Source organism: Eurytemora carolleeae, unplaced genomic scaffold (genome assembly GCF_000591075.1).
Source record: "Eurytemora carolleeae unplaced genomic scaffold, Eaff_2.0 scaffold328, whole genome shotgun sequence".
Lineage (NCBI taxonomy): Eukaryota > Metazoa > Arthropoda > Copepoda > Calanoida > Temoridae > Eurytemora > Eurytemora carolleeae.
Genome location: NW_019396232.1, coordinates 186,599 through 207,773, shown reverse-complemented (window position 1 = coordinate 207,773; position 21,175 = coordinate 186,599). Strand labels below are relative to the sequence as shown.

At 31.6% G+C, this 21,175-nt stretch overlaps 1 protein-coding gene across 1 annotated transcript; it reads right to left on the bottom strand.

Moving 5' to 3' along the window:
• Positions 1–1,781: 1,781 nt before the first annotated feature.
• LOC111698824 (uncharacterized) lies at positions 1,782–20,976 on the bottom strand. Its single transcript, XM_023469267.1, has 8 exons — positions 20,877–20,976; positions 17,859–17,957; positions 14,083–14,184; positions 6,691–6,804; positions 4,128–4,193; positions 3,841–3,856; positions 2,785–2,877; positions 1,782–1,882 (listed from the first exon to the last, which is right to left on the bottom strand). Exons 1-8 carry the CDS (start codon positions 20,877–20,879, stop codon positions 1,827–1,829), a joined length of 549 nt encoding a protein of 182 aa, XP_023325035.1. The 5' UTR covers positions 20,880–20,976; the 3' UTR covers positions 1,782–1,826.
• Between the last annotated feature and the right edge of the window lie 199 nt (positions 20,977–21,175).

Below are 21,175 nucleotides of genomic sequence, written 5' to 3'. Positions count from 1 at the left end.
ATGAGATTTTTAAAGGGTTATCGTGTACACTAAACAGTAAACAACTTCCTTACACCACTGATCAGCGCACACAAACACCCTTTCTCATTACTATAAGTATTCAGTGAGTGATTATAACGGGAACAAAATATCTTTTTAATTTTTCTAAATTATTGTTGTGGAAATTTTACATTACCAGGATGTTTTTAAGGCAAAATTGGTCAAGGAAAACCTCGCGTGGCTAAGTACAGTGTGTCCCAAAAAATGCTCTTTATGGTAATGGTTTGAACATTTTTAAAATCTACGAAACATTACCGATCAATGCATGAACATCAATTAGAATAAATGGCATGTAATGAAAAATTAAACTTATAAAATTCAATAAAGTGTTCTAATATTTAGATATATTTAACTTTCAAACAGTCTCTAATGTCCATAGTTGTGAACCATACCCCTCAAATTTACCCTGTTGTAAGGTCGTCTGACAAATTGTATCTCCGTTGAACCCTCCGTCCACTTTCCAAACCAAACTTTTCCAAGTCTCCGCGTAAATATAATCAAAAACCTCATGGAGCTAATAAAACTTAAAGTGCATTAAAAGATCCAATTTAAACATAATTTCAGTGAATCATTTACAAATAAACAGTGAAATTCCTTTAAACAAAATGAATATTTATTTTCAGAAGATTCAATTGCTTTAGACTTCAATTCAAACAACTATTCCCGCGTTATACTATTTCAGATCGTAAGTTCCGTATGTTTAATTCACAACAATATCTTAAACCTTTCATTTGCCAATTCACAACAGTACCTTTTAAACCTTTATTTATCGATTCACAACAGTAATAAAATATGATCCACTAAATCTGCAAAACCTAGAATCAGTAATAAAATATGATCCAGTAAACCTGCAAAACCTAGAATCAGTAATAAAATATGATCCACTAAATCTGCAAAACCTAGAATCAGTAATAAAATATGATCCACTAAACCTGCAAAACCTAGAATTTCCAATACCTTGTAAGCCTTTATTCAATTCTCAATGTTACATGTTTCTAAACCAATTGTTCGATTCACAACAACGCCCATTTATTGTTAGTTACCCTTAACTGTTTAATCTTTATTAACAATCATTATTTATACACATGTACGTCAATAACAATTTGTATTTTGTTGTAGGAAACCTCGTTACTGAAATATATTGTTTCAAGAATAAGTTCTCATCTATGAATACACCGGGATAGAGTGTTTCCCTAGCCTATTCGCCTTATCTTCGCCATTTCGAGCAATATTCCTTTTGATCGGTTCACAATAGTATAGCAGGGGAAGTATAAATCTATATAATACAGGGTGTCCCAAAAAACATGGGAATTCAGTGACGAATTGTATATCGTCTTTGCTATGAATTAGCATTGTAATACCTAATTTCAAAACCCAAAATATTATTATGTCTGCTAGAGTTTATCTAATGAAAACTGTAAATGACTGTAAAGATGTGTTTATAATTTCTCCGCAAGATGAACAATGAAGACGGACAAGTTTACTCTGTTTGTATACTGTAATTTTCTTGTTTTACTAAGCACACCCTTATGCAGTCAAAACATAAACAAACAAAATGTGAACATAGCAGACGAAACTCTTACAGATTACAGCTTTCTCAGTAGGTATCACTATACTAAATCAAAGAATTATTTAAAAAGACGATATCGAATTCGTCACTGAATTCCCATGTTTTTTTGGGACACCCTGTACATGCATACTCTATAGAGAGACACTAACTCTAGATAAAAATAAAAAATAAATATCTACTTAACTCATAATTTATTAAATATATTAAGATTGTACAATTATTTTCTGTAGAGAGTATTATCAGATACAGAACGTAGAGCAGCTTCAAATCCATCTGAAAATCATACAATAAATATTTTCACCCAATATCAGAATCAGGCCATCGTTTATTTGGTTAAAACTTTCAAGAATTTTTTATTTCAAAAGGCTCTCCAAGAATCAGAGTTTTCTTCACATCAATAATAAAATCAGAAAAAGCATTTTTTAACTTTTAAACAAAATCATTACGCTATTGAATCCCTGATATTTACGTTGCAACCCTGAAGCCATGCAATACTACGAACCATTGCAAGCCTGAAACCATGGATGCAATGTAAAATTTTGCATCCATGGTTTCAGGGTTGCCATGCAACAATATTGAAAAAGTACATATCTCTTTATTCACGTGACGTGATGGGAATGGGATGGAATAAATAGAAGATGGGATATTACATTGCCTCGACCTTGTTGGGTCCCAAAGCATTCCTCGCTTCGTTCAGATGCTTTAGGAACCGAACAGGTCTTGGAAAGCCTCGGTACAGGCATATACAGGGGTCTGCATTTATATCAATACAATGAAGACGCCTTTTCTATTAAGGTTTTGATTTCTAACAAGCTTTTGGTAAATTAAAATTTTACACTTTACAAGTAAACATTAAATAAATCAGTTCATTGACAGCTTCTCTTTGATTCCATTTTTATCCAAACTGCTGTTTGAAAGCTTGGTATGAAACCAAAATTAGAATATAAAGTCGTCTTCATTGCATGTATTTATATATACTACGACGACATTAGTATCCCACATCATATCGGATCGTGCAAAGCTCTAAATTTGGAACTTTGAGACACAAAAGAAGATTTTAAAGATTAAACTATAAAACCATGAAACTTTCCGGATAATGTTAAAATACAGGATTAATTGAAAATTATTTACGAATTTTGACATCAAAGCTTTTATATATATAATCCTTTTATTACCTGTGATTGCATCTCTGTACTTGAGTTCAGTGTAGGTTGGAACTTTCCGGAGAGATTGAAGAATATCCAGTAGGGTCTCCTCCATACCAGGCTCTAGGTAGAAGTATATACAGGTAGTACGGAGTTCAAACTTTAGTAGGAATAATATAAGAAGAAAAAGAAAAAAAGTGTGAAAAATATGAAGAAAAAAAATTTGGTGCTTAGATAATATTCGATCTGGATATTATAAAATAGAAAATATGCAATTTTATAATTTTTTATTGTTGTCCAGTGAGAAAGGCCTGAGTCCTCATGGTTCCACAGTTTTTCCATGTAGGAAACAAATTTCATAGCATTTGAACACCATAAAAGAAAAAGTACTCAAAATTTCACTATTTCAATAGAAAATTACTAAGTTGCGTTGCGGATTTTCTAATATCATGTTAGAATATTTTCTTAGCATGAGATTTTTAAAATTTGTTATTTTTGGGTTGCTGAGCTGAGGTTAACAGAGAGATTTTTCGAATATTCGACATAATTTTACACCAAAACGGAGCATCAGACGACAAACATTTCTTTTATGACACCTTCTGAAATTAAAAAACTATTTTTAAGTCTTTTTACAGGATATTTAGAGCTTTTTAGGTATTTAAAGAGTTTTAAGTCTTCATTAACTTCTCACCCTTTATTGGAAACAACCCGGCTGAGACATTAATAATTTACTAATAATAACTAGGGTTTCAAGCTTAAAAGGAAAATCGTTTCGCAAAAATTTTGCATTTTTCGTGAAAAAAAATGTTCGCTAAAAATTTAATATTTCTTGCATTTCGTTCGCTCCCAAGTAATGTAAAAATTTTCGTTTTTTTCGCTAAATTTCGTTTAAATCTGTTATGCGAAAAATGTAAAATTAAATGAACAATTCTCTTCATCAAACTTTTATAAAGTAAAGGAAGAGAAATTATTAATTATGATATAATAGAACAATTCTAATACTGAGCTCTCAGAGCAGAGAATTCCACAAGTTTTTTTGCGCAATTAATGGTTGCTGAAAATAATAATAATTATTTATGTTTTTACCTGTAGTTGGGATTTCCTGTGGATCAGTATATTTCATATTAAAGTTCAACGTTTTATAAATAAAAAAAAATTTACGTAAGATTAAAAATTCTTAAGTTGCAGCATATTAAATTAAATATGTTTAGATTTGAAAATACAAACAACTTAAAGATTGGATCAAATAGAAAGTTCTTTTAAAGCTTTTGTGTGTAATTATTTGAATAAAATTAAAGTTTTAAATTAACTTTTTTTCAAATTCAGAATACTTTTAAATTTTTTTTAAATCAAATAGATACTAAAATATATTCCTGGAGAAGAAGTTTTATCTCCGTCTTAGCCAGTTCCAATCTTTTGATAGTATCCGCCATTTCTTCCTAAAATATCTAGGTATATTTCCACCTTCAAGAGTATCCGCCATTTCTTCCTAAAATATCTAGGTATATTTCCACCTTCAAGAGTATCCGCCATTTCTTCCTAAAATATCTAGGTATATTTCCACCTTCCGCCATTTCTTCCTAAAATATCTAGGTATATTTCCACCTTCAAGAGTATCCGCCATTTCTTCCTAAAATATCTAGGTATATTTCCACCTTCAATAGTATCCGCCATTTCGTCCTAAACTAGGTATATTTCCACCTTCAATAGTATCCACCATTTCTTCCTAAAATATCTAGGCATATTTCCAGATTCAAGAGTTTCCGCCATTTCTTCCAAAACTATCTAGGTATATTTCCACCTTCAAGAGTATCCGCCATTTCTTCCTAAAATATCTAGGTATATTTCCACCTTCAAGAGTATCCGCCATTTCTTCTTAAACTATCTAGGTATATTTCCACCTTCAATAGTATCCGCCATTTTTTCCTAAACTATCTAGGTATATTTCCACGATCAAGAGTATCCGCCATTTCGTCCTAAAATATCTAGGTATATTTCCACATCCAAGAGTATCCGCCATTTCTTCCTAAACTATCTAGGTATATTTCCACATCCAAGAGTATCCGCCATTTCTTCCTAAAATATCTAGGTATATTTCCACCATCAAGATCGTATCCGCCATTTCTTCCTAAACTATCTAGGTATATTTCCACATCCAAGAGTATCCGCCATTTCTTCCTAAACTATCTAGGTATATTTTCACATCCAAGAGTATCCGCCATTTCTTCCTAAAATATCTAGGTATATTTCCACCTTCAATAGTATCCGCCATATCTTACTAAACTATCTAGATATATTTCCACATCCAAGAGTATCCGCCATTTCTTTCTAAACTATCTAGGTATATTTCCACCTTTAATAGTATCCGCCATTTCGTCCTAAACTATCTAGGTATATTTCCACCTTCAATAGTATCCGCCATTTCTTCTTAAACTATCTAGGTATATTTCCACCTTCAATAGTATCCGCCATTTTCTAGGTATATTTCCACCTTCAATAGTATCCGCCATTTCTTCCTAAACTATCTGGGTATATTTCCACGATCAAGAGTATCCGCCATTTCGTCCTAAACTATCTGGATATATTTCCACCTTCAAGAGTATCCGCCATTTCGTCCTAAACTATCTAGATATATTTCCACATCCAAGAGTATCCGCCATTTCGTCCTAAACTATCTAGATATATTTCCACATCCAAGAGTATCCGCCATTTCGTCCTAAACTATTTATATAAACAAAGATGCTTCTTAAATAGTTCCAAACTTTCAACCGTATCTCCCATTTCTCCCTAAAATGTTTAAATAAATGAAATGTGCCTTGTTGCACCCTCATCTCATCCGCCATTTTCTTCATAAAATATCTAAAAATATATATCCGCCATTTTCAACCTCCATTAGTATCTGCCATTTCATCCTTAAAATAACAAAATAAAGATTCTAATAAGCAAGTTCCAACTATTCAAAATTATCCCCCATTTTGTTTGACAACAACAAAATATACCATAGTTCCAATCTTTCAATTGTATACCATTAAGAATTTAGATAAACATAGATCTTCCATTAGTCAACTTTTTAATTGATGTCTACTAAAATATGAAACTAAATGCAAAATCAAACTTTGTACTCATTGCTTTCGAATAATATCCAATTTTCTTCGTATACAGGGTGTCCCAATAAACATGGGAATTTAGTGACGAATTCGATATCGTCTTTTTAAATAATTCTTTGATTTAGTATACTACTGTACTGTACTGTATACTACTGTAATTGAAGCGACTGTAAAGGAAAAATGAAAGGGGGTATAGGCTGAAAGCTAATCACTTTAGCTCTTGATCGGGACCCATGAAAGTTTTATCTGATGTTCCTGTCTCGAGAAATTACTATAAATTGATATAAAACTGTGTTAAAACTATACGAAAGTTCATATATGTAAAATTTAGAAAATCTGAAACTTAAATCACGTGACCAGAACTATCACCAATGGCAGAGCAGTATACTGGTCACGTGCCTCCGCCTGTATCACGTGACCACTTTACTGCACTGCCATTGGTGGAATTTCTGGTCAAGTAATACGGACGTATAAATAATATTATGAAAATTAAATCTATAAAAAATAGAAATAACAAATATAAAATTAGAATTGGAGTAAACCTAAGTTACAATTAGCTTTCTCTGGGATATCATCGTTTTCAGATTGGTTGCATATTTGCTGAATTTGATCTTTTTAAACCCACTATACTTTTATTCAAAATTGACAATTGTATATATATATATATTAATTTTCGTATAAATTTGACAAAGTTGTAAATCAATTTCTCGAGACAGGAACATCAGATATAACTTTCATGGGTCACGATGAAGAACTAAAGTGATTAGCTTTAAGCCTATACCCCCTTTCATTTTTCCTTTATTGTCTGATCCAGTCTGAGATGGTTTACCTTGACAGTATCTATGATAGCTCTGGTTGCTCCGATATCAGTACCTCGGAGACGAACACCTTCTCCGATATAATAGAAACCCCGGTCACGAACCCGGTCCTGGATTGAGCCAACCTGGACAAAATAAATTTTAAAAATATGTTCAAAAATCATAAAAATACAAATATAGTAATCAGGCCAGGGGGGGGGCACACAACCAGAAAGCATGTAATTTACCTTACTTTTGATCTCGCAGGGGGGGGGGGTTACATGGCCGTGGGCCCCCCCCCCTGTGGGCTGTGAGATGGAATGATTATGTCAACAATGCTAAAATAAAACTACCAAGATTCTTCTAAAAACTATTTTGAATGTCGCCTTTCATGATATCCTACCTTTTCTGTTTAATATTACAAGAACAGTAAAAAAAAAATTATCATGAATGTAAATTGTTCTACTCTTTGCTCTCATGCCATGTTTAGAAATAGAATTACATTTGGATGGTAAATAACTAATTCTATAAAGATATGACTAAAGACGACAATGTAAAAGGTTTCATAGTCTTGTTATATTTATATTAAACTAAATTAGACAGAAGAAGAAAGTCAAATTTATGTGACTTTACTTATGTGACTTCGTAGGTCTTCTAGAACTTTTTTTCGGTTACATATTAGAAATTCAAAACATTTTTGTTCTTCTCAACAAATCTTCAAGAACAGAAGTTTTGATTGAATGAAAACAGAAGATATGCATGAAAACAGGAGTTATGCATGAAAACAGGAGTTATACATGAAAACAGAAGTTATGCATGAAAACAGAAGTTATGCCTGAAAACAGAAGTTATGCATGAGAACAGAAGCTATGCATGAAAACAGAAGTTATGCAAGAAAACAGAAGTTATGCATGAAAATAGGAGTTGTGCATGAAAACAGAAGTTATGCATGAAAACAGGAGTTGTGCATGAACACAGAAGTTATGCATGAAAACAGAAGTTATGCATGAAAACAGAAGTTATGCATGAAAATAGGAGTTGTGCATGAAAACAGAAGTTATGCATGAAAACAGGAGTTGTGCATGAACAACAGAAGTTATGCATGAAAACAGAAGTTATGCATGAAAACAGAAGTTATGCATGAAAACAGGAGTTATGCATGAAAACAAATAAGATTTCAATCTTACTTGCAATTTCCTTTAGTTTGATTTGACCTTTTTACTTTTTACTAGCGGAAAACTAAACAGTTATGTTAGCAATACAATGTATGTTTCGTCAATAGGTAAAATACTGAAATATATAAAGATTGGGTGCGGCGTATGGTTTGATGGTGTACGTGCGTTACTGCGTGAAATATGTGAATATTTGACAAACTAAACACAGAGAATTGGGCACACGGCTCATAGACATAGACAAAGCATCATATATTGCGGGGGGTGCATTAAATACCCCCCCCCCCTCCAGTACAAAGCAAAATCAAACTTATCATTGTAATATCTAAATGTATTCACATCAGTTCCTACACTGAATACAAAGGAGATATTATTAGTATCAAGAATTCTTATTGATTTGATTAAACTTTACCGATATAAAACATATACAGTGATAAACAGAAACCTGTAGAAAAGGAAGACGAAATTAAAACAATACTGAAGTGCATTCGATATTGTTACAAATCAATTAGCTTTACACTTACAGTAAGTAATTAAATCACTTTTTAAATGAAATGGGCCTGTTTACACTGCACAATTTCTGTGCCTCATGTTCATTGGACTGTTTAAAGCCAAATCTTGAGTCTAAAGTCGATTTAATTTTCCAGAGCTTTTGGTTATCATTGTACATAAGTCATCTCATTTGTTTCTGTGTTGGGTTGTTTGCTCCCAATAAAAATGATAATAATTGACTTATTTTTCAATTATCAACTGTATTTTTGTCAATTCAAATCAAGTTCCTTACATATTCCAAAATTTTTAATTAACTTTAACAAGAAACAGTTTTTTTTCATTTCATTGGGAAAATACTCGTTCACTTAAATATCTGGGTTGGGTTTATAAATCAGCAAATATCTTATAAAAAGTTGATAATTTGAGATTTTAGGAGTCCTAAGAATTATGCACAAAAAATGACAAAATCTTGTTGTTAAATAGTATAAGACACAGAGATCTATAGGCTCCAATAAAAAGCTCCATCAGTTTTCAAGACTGGGCCGACTTTAAAGTGTCGCAACACTTTACTCTTGATTTTTATTCCCTAACTCAGTTATATTTTATATTGTATCCCTAGATATTATAGAATTATGAATTACTTGTTTTTATCTTTAGTTTTCAAGAAGAAAATTGTCATCCATTTTTAAAAGAGAGCAATTGCTACTGTTGAACTACTGTGACAGTGAGCCCCATAAAACTGTGAAAGAGGAAAACGACTTGTATAGACTCGTCAAGTTACATATTATTTAAGATATGTTCAGTGGAGAAACTGAGCAAGTGTGCATTGTTTACTGAGCTTTTTCACTTAGTTTCAAGCTATATGATTAGTATTATACTATAATTTGCTTTCTAACAACACAAGGTTGTGTAAATATACAGCTAGTCTCACGGCATACCGTTTCATTTAAAATTGTTTCGATCAAAGACACAATATTCTTTTTTATCAAATACTTAACGATAAGCACGAAAATATATTAATAACGATGAATACGAAGATTAAGATTTTCAATCGATCCATGTATAATTGTTAATTAAGCTTCCTTAAAAAGAAAAAGACTAATTTGGAAGAAGATTTGATTTCTCTTATATTACTCTATAGAGAGACTACAGAAGTGCTAATTTATGATTAAATATTTTTCAAGTCGGGTTTTTTCTCCTTCTAGTTCATGGTTTCAACAGGTTTTATCATTCAGTAAAATTGATAATTCGGGTAATTACATGATGTGTCGTGACTCAAGGCCTACATTAGATCCATAATAAAGGGACCTAATTCTAATCTAGCATATTATATTATATTATATAGTCCACACACTAGTTTACTTAATTCATATAATTAAACATACAGAATACACGGATAGAACACAATTTACGGAATAATTTGGTTTGGTAAAATTTTCAAATCATTGTTTCGGGGCCCACTTTATTATGTAAGATATAAATAGTTTACAATTATTAATGTGTCGTTACAAAACTTGAACTTTAATGGTTTGAAAAAACATTCCAATTAAACTTTATAATATGATAAACAGTGTCGTTCTTAGCTACGGATATTCCCGTCAGGACATTTGGAGGATCTAGCGTACATTTTCCTCCAAATGTCCTGACGGGCGGATATTACCATGTTACTCATTAGTTTGATATCTTTTAACTCCCAGATATATGAATACATAGACAGTCATAAGTTTTTTTTTATAATTCTAAAGAAACTTCTTTTTATTTTTAATTCAAGGTAAATTAATAGCCCTGAAATATGAATGAAATTGATATATTAATATTGAACTCCTTTTTCCGCGGCATTTGATCTTAAATATGTAATATACGGCATTTTAAAAAAACTCTTGCTATGTATTCATATATCTGGGATTCACGTATAAAAAAAGCTTCAATATAAATATATATTTATTCATTTTTTATGAACAGACAGATGTTTGTTTCAAATTTAAAAGTTGAGATGGCAGAAGATTAAAAAGTAGTCGTCAATATGAAACATTACTTAAAGTTATAATAACAATTGTCTAGTCATATAAAAATTCATGACATAAAAATGTAATTGTTTACTCTAAGATATTGGTCTAATTAAGAAAACTGCTGTTTATGGCCGGTCACTAAAATCACATTTATAATCTCTTTTAATTTCTTGATCTAATCATCTGAGGCGTTAGTTTCTCTCTAACAGTTTGCTTATTTCTATCCCAAGAAAATATGCATAATGCATATCAGGCATATATTGCATTACTCTGTATTGGGCACTGTTCATTGAAGTTTTTATACTATATCGTGTTTTAAACATTAACGTGTTTTGTAATTTCACGTAAACTTTGTAAACAAATGGAGTCCAGTTAATTTAGTACTGTACACTCAGTACAAACAGAGTATAAGGGCCCCACACTATTATTCTAAAATACAGGGTGTCCCAAAAAACATGGGAATTCAGTGACGAATTCTATATCGTCTTCGTTATGAAATAGCATTGTAATACCTGATTTCAAAAGACATAATATTATTATGTCTGCTCGAGTTTATTTTATGAAAAGGGTAAAAGACTAAAAAGATGTGTTTATAATGTCTCCGCAAAATGAACAGTGAAGACGGACAAGTTTACCCTGTTAGTACACTGCAATTTTCTTGTTTAACTAAGTACAACCGTATGCAGTCAAAACATAAACAAACAAAATGTGAACATAGCAGACGAAACTTTACAGGTTACAGCTTTCTCAGTATGTATCACTATACTAAATCAAATAATTATTTAAAAAGACGATATCGAATTAGTCACTGAATTCCCATGTTTATTGGGACACCCTGTACATGAGACATAAAATGTTGTCATTCAACTATGAATTTGGCCCACTTTAGTATTTATTTATTTTGAAAAGAACAGGAATCAAGAGAGGTCGTCGTTTTTTTATAGGACATTTTTTACTGTAACCATAAATCGTGCAGATATGTATACTCGATTGCGGACGTTTACTAGTTGTGTTATACAAAAACCAGGCGTGAAATGTTTTTAAACCTTGTACTCTAACAAATCTCTTTTAAACAAAAATCACTCTTAAACAATTACTTCTTTCAGAGAACATATTTTCTTACAGACAACATATTTTCTTTTAGAGAACATATTTTCTTTTAGAGAACATATTTTCTTTCAGACAACATATTTTCTTACAGACAACATATTTTCTTTTAGACAACATATTTTCTTACAGAGAACATATTTTCTTACAGAGAACATATTTTCTTTCAGACAACATATTTTCTTACAGAGAACATATTTTCTTTCAGACAACATATTTTTTTTAGACAACATATTTTCTTTCAGAAAACATATTTTCTTTTAGAGAACATATTTTCTTTTAGAGAACATATTTTCTTTTAGAGAACATATTTTCTTTTAGAGAACATATTTTCTTTTAGACAACATATTTTCTTTCAGAAAACATATTTTCTTTTAGAGAACATATTTTCTTTTAGAGAACATATTTTCTTCCAGACAACATACTTCTTTCAGAAAACATATTTTCTTATAGAGAACATATTTTCTTTTACTTAAAAAAATTTTCTTTGCAGTAACCTTTATGCCTTTTATGTGATACTAGGCTATTTCATTTTTAAACATTTTCTCTTTGTATAGTGTATACTGTATACATTGTAAAACAAAAAAGTTTGCGGATTTTCTAAAAAAATTCATGGGTTTTAAAAATTTTATGTAAATCAAATTTTGTTGGAGGCAAATTTTTTAAATTTTAACCATCCATAAACCTTCCTTGAAGTCACGCGATGTCAAACACAAAATTTGGACCCGATCGATCGGTTTAGAAAAAGAAAGAAACAAACAGACAAGCAAAGTATATATAGATAAACATTGGTTAGATTGAAGTACAGAAATAGAACAATATAATTATGAATTTAATCGACGTACTAGCTCAAATTCGTCAAACTCGGTCATTGGACAATGGACATCTTTAGATTTGACAATTCAAAGTATGAATTTAGTTTTCCTTATTGTTTTTATTTGTTCAATAATGATAAAAAATTTGGCCAAGATACGAAACAATTGTGCAGATCTGAAACAAATGCCCGGAACGATGCCATGCAAGAAGAAAGACTGAATAAATGCCCGTAGACTGCCGTCTCATTCTTGTGGGTAACCCTTTAGTAGATGGTAGGGAGTGGCATAGTTTTTATGTTCGTTTTTAAACATTCAAGTTTATTTTTTTTTATTTCTAGAGCCTCCTTGCAAAATGAGCTAAGATGTTAAACTTATTTCAAAATTGTTTGTAGCTTGATAAGTTTGCTTTTTACAAATTGTGCAAAATTTTACTCTGACCAAAGATATCAACCAAAACGATTTGTAAAAATTGTTCTGCAGACAAATTATAAATAAATCTGTTTTGATAAAAATGTTTGATAATGAAATGTAAGGAAACTTACAGAAACACTTTAAACATGTCAAGGATGTCCCACATCGTTTCGGATCGTTTATGGCTCTAAATTCCGATGTTGTGAAATTTAAAAAGAATGAATCATTGGTGAAAGTTGTATAAGCCAAATATAAAAATTTTCACGCAGAAACCACGAGTATTATGTGCGTATTTCAGATTTAAATCTTGAAGATAAATGCTATATGATATTGGGACGCTCTGTATAAAAGGGCTTCAAATCGATGCCCATCACTAGTGTTGTATATTACTTTACTCAATTAATTTAATAAAGGCTAGAGGTTAGTAGCATAGTATAGTTGCTACTAATCCTAACCTCTCCTGACCTTTAGGGTTTACTACCACATGTACTCAAACTGTATACGTTTAAACCAGAATACATATTTAAAGGGTCTGTCAACGTAATTTCAAGTTCTCTCCTGACCTTTAGGGTTTACTACCACAAGTACTCAAACTGTATACGTTTAAACCAGAATATATATTTAAAGGGTCTGTCAACGTAATTTCAAGTTCTCTCTGTTCATGTTCACTGTACATGCTAATTCCCTACGGTACCCTTTAAACCAGAATATATATTTAAAGGGTCTGTCAACGTAATTTCNAATTTGCTGAAAAATAAATGGTCATGTACAAAATTGATAGGAGGGTGGGGAGGGGGCAGGGGGGGTCCAAAAATCGTATACTAGGAATATACCAAAATAAGTATAAATCTTTGTAAATCTTTCTAAACATTAATTGTTTTTAAATACGCGGTGTCTCTATTAAAGTGACTTTTGGATTTTTGCAGCAGATACTAGGAAGGAAATTGACAGATCTGATCTGTGCACTGAAATACAACTATATATCTTCCTTGTTACTGAGATAGGAGTTTTAAAGGGAGAGATCTCTTAAAAAGAAGTTTAAGTTTAAATTACTTATATAGTACCCTTTAATATTTACGTTTAATCATTTTAGAGAGTGTTTATAAATTTTTCATAAGTGTGAAAATGATTATTATACTCAAATACTCTGCAAAGAAATATCGAATAATGACAAGAATGGTATTCATGAATAGTGATGTACATGGAATTTAATTATGGTTTGTCTTGTCAATATTTATGAACATTCTCTTAAGATTTAAATGTTTTGAATAATAATTAAGGTGAGATCTTGAATTATATCTATTTCACGACTTAAGTTAATTTAATAAATTAACGTGCTGTAATATAACTCTGTATTATTTATATATTATATTGTTGTAAGCTGAAAACAAATATTATATTATAAGTATAAACTTTACCTCAGATACTAGTATATTCTCAACCTCGGAGCTTCTTCCGTTCCTCAACCCGTCCAGGAGTAATCCTTCCAAACCTTCTCCGTAGTTTACACTAACGTCAACCTGGACATGGATTTTTGATATACCAGGAGTAATCAAACCCTTCTCTGTAGTTTACACTAACATCAACCTGGACATGGATTTTTAGTATACCGGAGTAATCAAACCCTTCTCTGTAGTTTACACTAACATCAACCTGGACATGGATTTTTAGTATACCGGAGTAATCCATCCAGCTTCTCCGTAGTTTACACTAACATCAACCTGGACATTGATATTATATACCCGGAGTAACCAAACCTTCTCCGTAGTTTACACTAACATCAACCTGAACATTAATATTATATATCCGGAGTAATCAAACCCTTCTCCGTAGTTTACACTAAAATCAATCTGGACATTGACAGTGAATACCCAGAGTAATCAAACCCTTCTAAAAAATTTATTCTAAATCGAACCACGGGTGTATTATACTACTAATTGTGCCCCCCCCCCCCTCTATATAAGTAAAGATTAACATGAATTTTATATTTTATATAAAGAATATAGCTACTGTTCCCTGTATACTGTACAGAAACTGTAGCCGGGTAAAAGTGAGAATAAGAGTTAAGAATCATGTTCTAGGTTTCTATGTAAAACCTCAACAATGCAATCGGAGAAATTCAACCCCGACATCTTGTCACGAAGGTTGAAATCATGTATTTCTTCTTGTTTTACGTCTACTCAATCATGAAACAGTTTGTTATGCAGTTTATAGTGTACTAGGCTTTCAGGGCTCTTCGCGCCCATCTTCTATTTCATTTGTGAACAATTTCTCTTTGTATACATTGTAAAACAAAAACAAACAAAATTCCGCGGATATTATAAAAATAATTTCGAAGATTTTCAAAATTTTGATAATCAAATCCTGTTAGTTGCAAATTTTTGAAAATTCGATAATCCATAAACTTTTCCTAGGGTCACGTGAGGTCCCACAAAAAAGTAGGCCTGATTGGTTCAGCCGTTTGGACGTTTATTGGACACAAACGGACAGACAAGCAAAGTTTATATATAGAAGCAACGAAGCAAAGCATTAAAAGAATATTAGATAAAAATGTAAAACAACAAGATCTTTATTCTGTATTCAAGTTTTTTTTTTTAAATGTTCAAATCAAGAAAAATCATTAACAATTGACTTGTGGAGGGAGGATTATTAGAAAAAAAGGGGGGCGGGGGGGGGGGGGTCTTCAGTTTATGAGGAGGGTGCAATCTGACAGCAAGGTTGTTGACTAAATGTAAATATAAATGCAATTACACCGATATAATCGCCTACTCGGGCACGACATAACACTGTGGTATAACGGTCTAGTAAAAACCACCACCTAGTTTTTAGCATGATGCTAATTTAAAGTAAAATATATCCCTTTATGTCATTGTAATGGGTATAAGTAAGAAAAGGTTTTTGCAGGATTTTATTTCTAGTTTGTTTTAGCGTTAAATACTTTTACTTTGATCGGAAACAAACTAGAAAAAGTAAAAATCACAACAAAAAACTTTTTCGCACGCATGGTACGTACCAATTACAATAACTTATATATGTGTATTAAATTTTACTCAACTTATTTAATAACAGGCCTATAAATTTACTTTATCGCCCTGTTGTAGGGTGATATTATAAGTGCAATTTGAAATTTGAGTAGCAGGGTGATAAAGTCACTTTTTTGCCCGGTTGTAGGGCGATAAAGTCACAATTAATCAACCTACAACGGGAAATATTAAGTGTGATAAATTCCAAACAATTGTTTTTAAATCCTCCTCTCTACCCCCCTACCCCTCTGCTCCATTCATTTAATTAGCCTTTATTTGTCTTCAAATATGGATAATTGTTGAAGAATGGTGGGAAAATAAACTGCTCTGGATTCTCTGGAACCAGTCGAACCAACACAGATACTTGGAAATCCGGGAAAACAATTGGTTGAGAGGTTAATGCCGTTATTTCTTGAAATCCACAACTTTAAGTTATGATATTGATAACAAGTTTAATTTTGACTCCATCCGTCGTTTCAAATCATAAATCAGAATGCTGAATACAGAATACAATAAAACAGTTTTATTTTGATTCTATTCTTTGTTCTATGGGAATATGTGAAAAGTTTTACACAAGAATCCACGTTTAGCAATTTGAATCAAAGATGAGAATTATACCAGCATGCGATCCTGTATATACAGGGCTATAGCTGCAGGGTTACACACTAAGAATTCAGAGACGACTGTACAGAACTATTTTTTTGGTTTATCCAACATCTTAAGAAAATTATAAATTTATTGACATCTGCCTGAAATAGGCCTGTTTAGATTAAATTTGCTTTTAATACAATAGTACAGGATGTCCCAAGAAACATGACAGTTAGTAAATAGTTTTAAATGTCGTCTTCCATACTCTGTATAGGCTACTAAAGGCTGTTTGCAGTTTATTTCATTAAAAATCTTTTGCTCAAAATATTTTACTTTGAATTTTACTATAATATGACTCCTATATAATATTTTTATTATTGTTTTTGGTATTAAACAACTTATGGAAGAAGACATTAACCAACTTGTCATGTTTCGTGAGACACCCTGTAGTTATTTGTTTTTAGAAATTTTGCTGAGAAGAGTATATCAACCATAATAGTTTCAATCAGTTTTGCAACACTTTTGGCGCATGTTTTGCAAAATAGTGTCAAAACCTGACATACATTCTATGATATCATTACTCATAAAGAAAGTAAGCAAATGGCACGTGCAAACTTTTTTCAAATCTGTTGCAACAAAATAAGCTCAATCTTACATTGAATAATGGTAAATTTGTTTACATATTTAGTATACTAGGGGTGAATGCTATCAAAAAATGTAATAGAAGTATCAAAAACTTTTACAAAAACACTGCAAAATGCAAATTGCAAAAAAATGCAATTTCTCCTTCTTTTGTACAGTTATAATAATATAATACTTAATATTAGTATGAATTTACAATTACTGCTTTTCTGTGCAAAATGGCAAAAAAGAATTTGCAAAATGACATATTTTTTATAAAAACTAACTTTGTAAGGTGAGCTAAAATCTTGAGACACATTTTACTTGGTTTTGCTAAAAAGCTAAAAAAAAAGTGACAGAAATGCAAAATATATAATTTTCGAATAAATCCATGTTTTTTTGGCAAACCCATTTTTTTGTCAAAACTGAAATGGCATACTCAAGAGCTTTCCAAAAATTAGCATTTTGTTATATTTATCTTCAAAACTATGGATATCCTGTTTTTTTAAGTACGCCATGCAGGTTAAAAGACAATACTTAAGGCAGAAGACTTAATTTAACCATCAGATTGTCATATTTTAAGAGTTTCAGGTCGTCTTTACAGTTTCATCATTCGTAGGTAACCCTGTATATCGTGTTGAATTTAATTCGAAAAATAATTCACTCAAAATGAAATTATTTTTGAATTAATAGGCTAGGGGAATAAATATGCTTAAAATCTTGACTGTTTAGTCGTCTCTTGACCCTACATTTATAACCAATGATAAGCGGAATGATTGACGTCTCTTGATGGTAAATATGTGCAAGGATTGTGTTACTGCAAGTGTTACACCTAATATGATATATCTCTTAAATATGTTCTGGGCTCATTTTCAGAATATAAAAATAAAAATAAATAAAAAAATCCTTATCGATATTTATAATGAAAAGAAAGAGCGAAGACGACAATTAATTTCTATAACCTGTTCCAGGGGAAACTCCTGTTCCAATAGAGTCTCCTGCTTCTGAACAAGGAACCCAGAACAGGAGAGAACACAGGTTCCCAGAAATAGAGTGAACAGCTGAAAAAATAAGTAATTAATTTGGTGTGCTTTATCATATTATCATAGATAGGTCATTTACTAATTACCAGGTTTACAGTGCGCTTCGTGCCCCTTCTCCTATAACGATATTTTTTGTTACAAGATTTCTCTACAATACCTTCTTTAAGAACATTTTAGATAATAACAACAATTTCGGGGAGTTACTTGTTTTTATTAATAAATATTCAAAATGGATCTAGACCTAACCAGAGATCTGTTTAATCTCTGGTTCTTACCTAACAATCTTTTTAATATCTGATTTCAATCTAATCAAGGATATTTAATCGTTGGTTCAACTCTAACCAGGAATCTATCTAATATTTGTTTCAAACTTAACCAGGGATGTATTTAGTCTATGATCCACAATAATTATCTATTTATCTCTAAATTTAAAACCCTCATTAATAATATGAATATTGCTTAAATAATAATGATCAGATCTTGAACTACTAATATTGCTCCTGTAAAATCAGAATATTTAGTTAAAGTTTCTTCCTAAAGTTCAAACCCCTCGGAGCAGTTCTCTTGTGTTTAGTGGGGTTCCCAGATAATCTGAGCAATGATTTTAGATTTGGTTCGGTGTAGATGTTGCCAGTTCTTAGTTGATTCACACAATTTTAATGAACCTTCAAACAATCTAGACTCTAGAGTATAGGGACGCAATCTTCTCTAGCTTTTACCTTTCACACTAGGTTCAATTATCTTAATCTTTTAAGACTCACCATGTCATTAACAAATCCTATGATCTCGTATATTCTAAACCTATCCTCATGAGCTCATATTAGGTGCATCATAAACTAAACTTATGAACTCACATAGGTTCAAATTCAAACCAGTCATAAGCTGATTAATATGCTTAGAATCTAAACTAATCCTCTAAATTCACTTAGGTTTAAACCCTTCCATAACCTAATCATTATATTTAGAGTCTTAACTAATCCTCTGAATTCACTTAGGTTTAAACCTACCATAAGATCATCATTATGTTTAGAGTTTAACTTATCCTATGAACACACATAAGTTCTTAAGCTCATCATTAGATTTAGAATCTAAACTAATCTCTAACTGAACTCACATACATGGTTCAACCCCCTAATCATAGGGTTCGATTGTATACTCTAAGCTACAGAAAGCAGGAACTATTATTGTCTCTAAACTTGTTTATCTAGTTTACAATTCATACGTTATCTGCAGATGATTAGAGATTAAATTGTTCCAATACAAGCCTCACAAAAGCCAAACATTTGGCCCAAACAACCAAACTGATGAAACAGAATGATGGCTAGATAAATAAATACAAATTGATAATTCATGTAACTTTACGGTTTAGTATAAGACGTTTTTACTCCACGGAGAGTTAAGAAAGATACACGCTTAAAGGCCAGTAAAAGAAAAATGAAAGGGGGTATAGACTGAAAGCTAATCACTTTAGCTCTTGATCGCGATCCATGAAAGTTATATTTGATGATCCTGTCTCGAGAAATTGACATAAAACTGTGTCAGGTTTATACAAAAATTCATATATATACAATTTTGTAGACTTAAACAGACTTAAACAGATCATATTCAGCAAATACACAACTAATCTAAAAAACGAAGATATCCCAGAGAAACCTAATAGTGGTCGCATGTCTCTGTCTGTATTATAAAATAATAATTGGAGAAAACCAAAGTTACAATTTGGTTTCTCTGGGATATCTTCGTTTTCAGATTGGTGGCAGATTTGCTGAATATAATCTGTTTAAGCCTACTATTTCTATACAAAAAGAATTTTCTTATAAAATTGACACATTTTATATCAATTTCTCAAGACAGGAACATCAGATATAAATTTCATGGGTCGCAATCAAGAGCTAAAGTGATTAGCTTTCAGTCTATTCCCCCTTTCATTTTTCTTTTACAGTCCCTTTAGTTTCTGATCTTTTTTACAAATATAAATAGTAATGAAGAAAATTCAAGTTGACCCATGTAACCTACTTTGTCAAAAAGAGACAAATTTTAAACCCTATTCTCAATTTTTCTGTTGGTTCAATAAAAAAATTTTAAATGTAAAAAGTGAGAAAATTAAATCAGTAAAAAAAAATTAAGATTTGTCCGATATTTATGTTTGATAGACAATTGTAGTTTTAGACGTCTTAAAATAACGTAAGAATGTATAAATGAAAGATTGTATTTTACTTGACTTTATTAATCAAAAAAATAAGAAAATCATTGACATTTCAAAGTTTTGAAAATGTCCGCTTAATCATATTCTGAAGTTGTATAAACATTTGTAATGTAAAACATCAAACAAACAAACTCTTCTCTGAATTCTCTGAATACAACCCTAACTAGAATTTATTGTCAAAATTTCAAAATATTAAAGTAAACCGTCTTTTCGGGGTGTGGCAAGCAATATTGGAATGGGAGACAGAAGGAGATGGAGGGAGGGGGGAGGGTGGAAGGTGGACGGGGATAGAATTGGAAGAGAAAAGAGGGTGCAATGGAATGGAAGGAGAACGGAAGAGGGGAAGAGGGTAGATGACATGGATTGAGGAAGAAAATGGAATAAATAGAGGAGTATAAAGAGAAAAATAAGGGACTGTGCATAGGCAGTACAAAGGAGAGGTAATGAAGAGAGCAGGAGAGACGAGGAAAAGGGAGGGTGGAGGAGAGGGGTCAAGGGACAGTAGAGAAGGAAGGTTTCCGAGAGAGGGGAGATTATTAGAGTTAATTAAATATTTGATAACATTTTTTTCATTAAAAAGTTTGATTTACAAACTGCAATGCAGCACGATCGTCCCTAGGTCACACCATCATTTCTCTACGTACACACTTAGAGTATGTACGATGTACAATGTACAACGGTGTACAATGTACATGGATAGAAATAAACTGTTGAAATTATGAATTATTCACCATGTTTAGTGAGTTCGGTAGAAAACAGAGTCTAGAGATGTGAACGAGCGGAACTCCAGAGGAGAACTGACAGCTTACACACTTATACTACTTCTAGATACGCCGTAGTATTATCCATCCTTACACCTTACAGTTACAATACTTCACTATTTCAGGTCAAGTGCATCAACACAATTAGAGCTTTCTGAGTAAAATAAGGGTTGGGGGGTGAAAATTAATTACGAGGTTGGGAAATAATAGTTTTTATGTTTTTTTTAAAGTTTTACCGTGAGGTATGAGGTAAATTGAATGAGGGGGCC